This window comes from Argentina silus (assembly GCF_951799395.1).
Source record: "Argentina silus genome assembly, chromosome: 12".
Classification (NCBI taxonomy): Eukaryota; Metazoa; Chordata; class Actinopteri; order Argentiniformes; family Argentinidae; genus Argentina; species Argentina silus.
The window spans coordinates 6144731-6154170 of record NC_139666.1 but is presented as its reverse complement, the minus strand read 5'-3'; the positions used below and the strand labels follow the sequence as shown (position 1 = coordinate 6154170).

The 9440-nt window shown below is 47.2% G+C and overlaps 1 protein-coding gene across 1 annotated transcript in view; it reads right to left on the bottom strand.

Annotated features, from left to right (window-relative positions):
- dpp10 (dipeptidyl peptidase like 10) overlaps window positions 1-9440 on the bottom strand; it is a gene marked incomplete at both ends in the record, with an annotated part of 79724 nt that overhangs the window by 62768 nt on the left and 7516 nt on the right. Inside the window, one exon of the mRNA XM_083681467.1 lies at window positions 258-372. Within this exon, the coding sequence (XP_083537593.1) occupies window positions 258-372 (115 nt within the window). The remainder of the gene's footprint in view (window positions 1-257; window positions 373-9440) is intronic.

Genomic DNA, 9440 nt, shown 5'->3' with positions numbered 1-9440 from the left:
AGGTTGGGGTTCAGTGGTTAGATAAGCTTAGGGTGGGGTTCAGTGGTTAGATAAGCTTAGGGTGGGGCCCTAGTGGTTAAACAGGTTGGGGTTCAGTGGTTAGATAAGCTTAGGGTGGGGCCCTAGTGGTTAAACAGGTTGGGGTTCAGTGGTTAGATAAGCTTAGGGTGGGGTTCAGTGGTTAGATAAGCTTAGGGTGGGGTTCAGTGGTGAACATGGGTACCAGGACAGTGTAGCGTGGTGGCAGCGTACGTTACCTGGCGTGAGGAGGATGACGGACATGGTGATGAGGGAGCACACCGCCAGGATGACCAGCAGAGCGATGGCGATCCCCTTCCAGTTCCTCTGGGGAGGAGCACCCCCACTCAGGTCCTGGAGAGAGAAGAGGGGGGCGGGGAGGGAGGGAGGGAGGGAGGGAGAGAGGAAGGGAGAGAGGGAGGGAGTGAATGAGGGAGAGAGAAAAGAGAGAGATGTTAACATCACTGAAACACCTTTGGTAAGGTACTAATGCATTTTCAACACCTCTGAGGGTGAAGACAGATGGTTTCAGCACGGAGACGCAGACGACCAAAGAAAAGAAAAGTACAAAAAACAAAAACAACAACAACAACAACAACATAAAAACAGGCTATTTCAGGTGAACAAAAACAACAACAGCTTGATTCCTGCTGCCCAGAGCCACTATCCTTCGGCCAGCGCCTTGTTCATCACATTCCGGAAAGTTCTAACGGAAATGTACAACATTACAGACACAGCTGTTTAAAGATCTGTGTGTGTGTAAGACAATCTCTGCGAGCCACTTCACGGTGCTGTACTGATAAATGAGTCATTCATAATGTCTTGCTCGTTACACTTGAAAGGCAGTGGAGGCCGGTGGAGGTAGAAATCGGAGGACGGGCTCATTGTAATCCACGGAATGGAACGGGGAATGGTATCAAAAACATGTGATATCAACCACACAGGTTTGATACCATTCCTCATTCCGTTCCATGCATTACATTGAGGTCCGTCCTCCGATTTCTACCTCCACCGGCCTCCCCCTGATGAAAGCCAAGATCACACAGGGGGAATGTTGTACGCTACCCAGTCTGGGGTGGAGGTGAGAAGAGAAGAGGACGTCATGGCAGTCGGAGTTCGCAGATATTCACTGATCTGAACATCCATTATCTGCCATGATTGAATTCCGCCCATTGGGCTGCATACAGCAGCAGAGGCTTGGGGAGAGGAGAGTGAACGTCTGCTTCTTGAACCGTAAAATGATGCTTGCTATATTCTACACACAGTCACACCCTCTACTCCCTGTGAATGCCTAGCGGTAAGTGTGTCAGCCAGCTAACAGGTTCAGCATCATCTCCTTTCACCTGTGCCGTGGGACTCATGGGCTAAGCTAAGCTGCATCAGCATTCAAACCACCTCCACGGTGGGGCTCAAAATAATCTACATGATGGGGCTCAACCTAAACTGTACGGTGGGGCTCAATGATTAACATGAAGCATTCCACTGAAGCATTCTGCGCCCAAATGGAGCTCCACCGTGGGGATCTGCATGTAAGCTGCGTGCAGAGGCTCAGTGTAAGCTGCGTGGTGGGGCCTTCATGAAAAATGCAGCTCAATATCTTGTAATTTGCATTTTCCGAGGGTGAGTGGAGGCTATGGGCACGGTTCACTCACTTCTAACAAACCTCCTTCTCACAGTCTCTCTGCCGAGCACTGCATGTCAATAAGCCAATATTCAACTGTACAGATACACAACGCTGCGCTCAGTTTACAGAGAATCATGTACTGTATTAGAGTAGCGGCGGCTAGGCTACAGGTCAAGCAGCTCAAAGAGGCTTTCACCGTCAGGAAAGGTCAGCGTGGTTTCGGAATGTAGCAGGCGTTCACAGGTGGGCTAGGACCACTACAGGATGATTACAGTAATACGCGCACACATTGGGTGGTGGTTCAGAGGCTGTGTCAGACAGGACAGGGTGGTGGTTCAGAGGCTGTGTCAGACAGGACAGGGTGGTGGTTCAGAGGCTGTGTCAGACAGGACAGGGTGGTGGTTCAGAGGCTGTGTCAGACAGGACAGGTGTCAGAAGAGCAGCATCCCACAGGCAAGGCTTTAGAGGGTCTCTTAAACTAGGTCTCTCACAGCCTGCAAGTTCTGATAAGATGAACTAAGCCCCCCCCCCCCCCTCTCCCCAATCATCTCTCCCTCTCTCCTTCTCTTACTCACCCTCTCCTTCACTCCCCCCCCCCCCATCTCTCTCTCTCTCTCTCTCTCTCTCTCTCTCAGGACAGGGATTACTGGCCGGCGACCCACTTCTGAGCTATGATTGGCTGGGGGGGGGGGGGGGGGGTTCAAGTAGAACGAGGGCCAACTACCTCCTCTTGATCCCCATAAGAGAGCTTTTAGCACATTTCTGTCACATCGTAGCACAGCAGGGTGGAGGTTCCCATCGATTCATTAAGTGTTTGTCCTGGAGGGGGAAACAGGTAGGTGTGAAACCCAGCATGTCCATCCAGCCTCTACAATGTGTGTGTGTGTGTGTGTGTGTGTGTGTGTGTGTGTCCTGGATTGTTATGTGTAAATCTGCACATAACAATGAAGAGTCAGACGACTGAGTTAGTTAGGAGTCAGAAGAGTGAGTTAGTTTGGAGTCAGACGACTGAGTTAGTTAGGAGTCAGAAGACTGAGTTAGGAGTCAGAAGACTGAGTTTGGAGTCAGAGGACTGAGTTAGTTAGGAGTCAGAGGACTGAGTTAGTTAGGAGTCAGAAGACTGAGTTAGTTAGGAGTCAGAAGAGTGAGTTAGTTTGGAGTCAGACGACTGAGTTAGTTAGTAGTCAGAAGACTGAGTTTGGAGTCAGAAGACTGAGTTTGGAGTCAGAGGACTGAGTTAGTTAGGAGTCAGAAGACTGTGTTAGCCCATTTAGATAGGCGGTGTCACATTGTTTAGCGCCCCTGTGGCCGCCTGCCCTGGTTCAGACTAGGTAGTGTTACATCATTTAGCATCCCTGTGGCCGCCTGCCCTGGTTCAGAATAGGCGGTGTTACATCATTTAACATCCCTGTGGCTGCCTGCCCTGGTTCAGAATAGGCGGTGTTACATCGTTTACGGCCCCCAGTGGAGCAGATGATCTATTATCAGGGGGTGGTTTCATTAGCTAGGCTGCTACGTCCTTGAACGATGATAGCAGCTCTAAATTGCCAAAGCTCCTCCATGCATGAGCTTATCTTCTTTCTCTTCTCTCTCTCTCTCTGTCCCCCCCTCTATCAGGCCCCCCCATCTCTCTCTCCCCCCCCCTCTCTCTCTCTCTCTCTCTCTCTCAGTCCCCTCCCTCTCTGTCCCTCCCCCCCCCCTCTCTCTCTCTGTCCCTGTCCCCCTCTCTCTCCAATTTCCTACTTAGCAGTTTCTGAACCATCATGTTTAATTTATTAACTCTATTATAAGCAGAGATGGAGCCCTCAGAGACAGAGAGAGAGAGAGAAAGTTCTGGCCCACTGGGCTCCTCCATTACCACACACACACACACCCTTCAAAAGAACAGAGAAAGTTCTGGTCCGGTGGGTCTCTCCATTACCATTATCAGGATTAGAAGCCCTGACAAAACACCCCCCAAAGAGGAGAGCACACACACACACACACACACACACACACACACACACACACACACACACACACACACACACACACACACACACACACACACACACACACACACACACACACACACACACACACACACACACATCCCTCAGGACCAGTCTTGGAGGTTAGAGGACAAGTGAAGGCCATCCCGCTCTCCTCTACAGAGTGATACTCATCACTTCCTTCCTCTCTTCTCAGGTCACAACCGTTGAACCGGATGTGTTTGTCCTGTGAGGTTCATGGTTGAGGAGGTTATTAGGACCACAATTATGCCAGTAACATTCCTACAAGACCTGGGTAGAAATAGTAGCTTTTGTTTTTGTAACACTTGAGGTGGACTTGATTGGACTTGACTCAGCATATTGGAGCTGACAGAATAGTTTGAGATGAGACGCCCAGACCCTGTCCACCCTGCATGACAACAGACAGACACCACACAGTAGACAAAGATATGACAGTGGGACCGAAACACACAACAAGTTCGCCAAGTTAAGGTAACCAAGTTGTCCAACTTCCTCTATTTTCTCCTGTCTAGACAGACTTTACAATTTCGATTTACAGTCCAAACCCAAAAAACAACAACAACAGTCATAAAACTAATATGGCCGCTCGCACCATTTCTTTCCCTCCATAAGCCCATTTCTCCTGCTTTGATTTTCTGTCGCGGTCTGTCATTCATCTTCTCAATGTGTTTCTCTGCTCCACATCAGGCTGTTATTGTGTGCAGCAGCCAACACAGAGAGCCATAAATACACATCTGACAGGCAGGAGGCAGAACAATAAGGCAAGCAGGGAGGCAGGGTGTGTGTGTGTGTGTGTGTGGGAGGGGACGGTGGGGGTGCGTGCGTGCGTGCGTGCGTGCGTGCGTGCGTGCATGTGTGAGTGTGCGTACGTGTGTGTGTGCATGCGTGCATGTGTGTGTACGTGTGAGTGTGTGTACGTGTGTGTGTGCATGCGTGCATGTGTGTGTACATATGTGTGTGTGTGTGTGTGTGTGTGAGTCAGACAGACAGTCCATGCATTCATCTTACTGTATCTCAGAGAAGGAATGAGCAACATGGCCTAAGGATATTTGAGGAGACAGGATGTTGAGTGGACTGATATGTGTATTAAAACAGCAGTAAATAACACCGAAACAGAAATAAATGATAGTTATTAAACTATATGCCAAAGCATAGCTCACAACTGGAAATGCCAAACATTTCATTCTGACCCAGTCTGAACTCAGAAGCTCTATGGTACACACATCAAAATGTTTTATTGGAAGGAAATGGAAGGAACTTTGGCCCAAAATCACAAATGGGCACTAAAACTAGATGTAATTCATTTCTCAATGTGATTACCTTTTAGAGAGGGAGGAATTCAATCAATTCTATGGGCTATTTACTGTAAAACGAATAAAGCTACACATCCCCAGGCAGAGATGATGTGTTCCTTCATAACGCTAGGAAACAGCAAATGTAATAATGGGTGAAAACACAACCAACTCCTCAATAAACATCTGCCTCCAATCATAAATTAATATCACCGCTTACAAATATGAACTTCATCGCAATCATCATTTCAATGTCATCTTTGTCCATCATATTCACAATGTGATTGCCCGAGGAGAGTAATATCCTATTTAATCATTCAATACAAATGCAAATATGGACGATCCTTTCATAATAATCATTCTAATGGCCATTTTATATGTATATAATGCTAACAAACAGAGATGGGCAAATAGAACGGAGGAGAGCAATCATTCTAGCTCCAGTGTAACTCCCTGAGGGGTGGGCTCAGACACGGGCAACGCAAGGCAATCTGCACAATCTCTTCATCTGTCATCTAAACCAAGAATAACCTCCCCCAAAACAGAGAGGACAGAAAACATGAAGACTTAATGAGGAGGGAGAAAGACAGAGAGAGAGAGAGGGGGGGGGGAGTGAGAGGGAGAGGGGGGGGGAGGCAGAGGCAGAGGGAGAGGGAGAGTGAGAGGGAGGGGGGGGGGAGAGGCAGAGGCAGAGGGAGAGGGAGAGGGAGGGAGAGAGAGGGAGAGAGGGAGAGAGAGGGGGGGGGAGAAAGAGATTGGGAGAGAGAGAGACAGAGTGGGATATTCATGTAATTAGCAGGCTAACGATGACCCTCAGCAGTTAGAATGTGGCCCTCGGCTTCCGTCATTATGAGCCCTGTATGCAAATAGCTTTGTTTTTGTGGACCATTGTGTGTGTGTGTGTGTGTGTGTGTGTGTGTGTGTGTGTGTGTGTGTGTGTGTGTGTGTGTGTGTGTGTGTGTGTGTGCACGCGTGCGTGTGTGTGTGCGTGTCTAATAAGGCCACTGTCAGAGCAGTTAGTCTATTTTTAGCCCAGTGAGCCTCTCCCTCTCTACCCCCCCCCCTCACCCCCCACCCCTCCACCCCCCACCCCTCTCCCTCCCCCTCGCTTCTCCCTCGACCTTGGTGATCGTGTGACAAACGCTCTCAAAAAGCTCTCGATGTTGACAGAATAACCACAGAGAGGAAAAACAACACTGCTTGCTTTGTTTACCCGTGAAATCCCATTATTTACTTAAGAATAGCATTATGGAAGGGCATCGTCCCAATTCTCTAGCCTCCTCAGCATCCCTGGTGTCCCCTCGGTGGGTTTTAGGAAGATTGGACTGGTGAAGGGAGTACAGAGGACACTCCCTCAGGCCCACAGTACTGAAACAACACTCCTACTGTATACTCCTCCTTGAGGGAGGGCAGAAGTGTCCACTTTAGGGAGAAGGGTAGAGAACTGGGACACAGCAAGAGGCAAGAGACGCTGGTGGAGGTACAAATGGGTTCTTTGTAATGCATGGAATGGAATGAGAAATTATACCATTCCATGCATCACAATGAGCCCGTCCTCCTATTTCCCCATGTACCGTTTCTACTGGGATTGATCCCCTGTCTCATTGTTCATGGCCAGGCTGATATGTTCTGGTATTTAGCTGGGCTATAACCTAGCCTTAATGACCACTACCCATGCCCTCTTGTGTGTTGGAATGGATCTCCCTATTAGTCATGATAAAGCATTCATAGTACACTGTATTGATAAAGCATTCATAGTACACTGTATTGATAAGGCATTCATAGTACACTGTATTGATAAGGCATTCATAGTACACTGTATTGATAAAGCATTCATAGTATACTGTATTGATAAAGCATTCATAGTATACTGTATTGATAAAGCATTCATAGTACACTGTATTGATAAAGCATTCATAGTACACTGTATTGATAAAGCATTCATAGTACACTGTATTGATAAGGCATTCATAGTACACTGTATTGATAAGGCATTCATAGTATACTGTATTGATAAGGCATTCATAGTACACTGTATTGATAAGGCATTCATAGTACACTGTATTGATAAGGCATTCATAGTACACTGTATTGATAAAGCATTCATAGTACACTGTATTGATAAAGCATTCATAGTATACTGTATTGATAATGTATTCATACCATGCTGGAGTAATAATGTATTCATACCATGCTATATTGATAATGCATTCATAGCATGCAGTAAACATTATGTATTCATACAACCACCAGAAAGCTTAAAGGGGCTTAATTCATATCATATTCATAGAATCAGACTTCTGTGTTCATTTTCATATGGCATCACATAAGTCCTCGACCTGATGCACAGATCTATTATTCTAGATTCATAACCAGCCTGCCATGTTGGCACCAGTGGAGGCCGGTGGAGGCAGAAATCGGAGGCCGGGCTCATTGTAATGCATGGAATGGAATGAGGAATGGTACCTCCGATTTCTGCCTCCACCGGTCTCCCCCAACTTGGCACTCTGGCTGCTCTGCATTCTTATTCCAGTCAGCATTGGGCTGCGCTTTGTTGTGGGGCTGTAGGAGCTGCTGTATGAACTGTGCTCAGTTGTGAGCGTCTGTACGGCTCTGTTGAGTTGCGTTGTGTTATGTGTGTATGTATGAGAGGAGATGGTGAGGGGTTGTGAGTTTACGTGTTTCCATAACGGTCTGTGGAGGGGTTGTGTTATATATGTATGTATGCATCTATGTATGTTTGTATGTGTTACGGCCACAGCCGACGCCTGGCCCGTGTCTGTCTCTTTCAGTGTTTGTTTGTCAACCAGGCTGCGTGCTCCAAGGCTCGGAGGCTCCGCCCACTTCCTGGTTGGCGTCATCTGTGATCCTGATTGGAGCGGGACATTCCGTCCAGCACACCAATCCGGACAGGGCACCTGGAGTATAAAAGTTTGGCCAGCTTGCCAGTCGGGGGCTGTGTTCTGTTGAGCAGTGCTCCACTGTGCCTCTTGTTATTGCTAGACATCCGATGTTGGATGATTCGATTTGTTGTGGTGTGAACGAGGCACTAGCCTATTATCTGGAAACTGGACCAGGTGTATATATATATCTGTCATTTTGCTGTTACTGACATACACACACCTAGAAGTACCTTTTGTTTAGACCCACTAGGAGCAGGGGTGGCTGTTTTGAATGTATTTTAGTTTTGACCTCTGAAGTAAGACAGTGAGGTTTTATTTTCGTTTGGGTTTTGCTAAAACAAAGAGAGTTTAGTTATATTTGTTATTGTTCATTTGAACAGCACCCACAGGCCCCTTTTCCTTTGTAGTTTGCCTCTTGTGTTCTTACCTTTTTACCATGTAAAGAACACTGTCTAACCCCCCTTAAGACACCAATCCCTAGATTCTACATATATTTGGTTGATTAAACATGATTAAACATATGGTTTTTTGTTTTTTTTTCTATGTCCCCCAACCAAATAAATCACACTCGCCCTCTATCTACCCTCCAGATAGGGCATCTGCTAAAACATTGTCTAAACCCTTTTTGTGACAAATTTCCAAATTGTAATCTTGCACAATCACGCCCATCGCATGAGTCGCTGGTTGTGATTGTACATGCGTGACAGGAAAACGAGAGGTTTATGATCTGTGAAAACTACAACAGGTAAGGGATTGGACCCGACATACACCTCGAAATGTTGAAGTGCTTGAATTCAACAAGCACCAAGTCTGGTACTCGACTATTGAGAAGGAAACCCTTGCTTTGCTGTTAGACACGGGGCAGGCGTCGGCTGTGGCTGTAACAGTATGTATGTATGTATGTATGTATGTATGTGAGAAGCGGTGGAGGTGTTGTGTGTGTTTTGTAGGCAGGGGTGTGTAGCGTGTTTCAATAAGGGCCTGTTGGGGATTGCTGCTTCCAATTAGTGTTGACGCAGCGAGATCCTCGGAGCGCTCCTGACGAGTGGTATCTCCACTCTCCCCCAGAGCACAATCAGCCCCCGCCGTTGAGTACGGATCATCACAGACTCCAGGTGTTCTTCCTACCTTTCCACTTCAATCATGTTGTCAGTTATCATGTACATCATTCCGTGCTCCGCCATGTTTGACTGATGAAACAGAGCGGAACAGAAAGATTGCTCTCCCACCGATGCTTTGTTGGATTTAATGGGCCGACTTTTCGGCAACAAACTTCTTCAAACCCTCACTCACAACACCTCCACAGACCCTGATAGCAGTGAGCTGGCGGGAAAAAAAATTGGTCCAATAGATAATTAGCAATCGGAAGCAAGAGTGTTGCTTGGAAGTTTCACCCGCCAGGCTGCATCTCACCAAACCATGGGTGTGTGTGTTTTTTTTCCGATTATGAAACCAAGCATAACATGGAATACCTCAGAGAACATTATACAGTAGCTACCCAGTCATAGACGCAGACCTGCCTGCATTCTATAGCTTGATAACTAGCCAAGGCAGCCATGCATGACTGAAGAACACAGAACGAAGCGTAGCC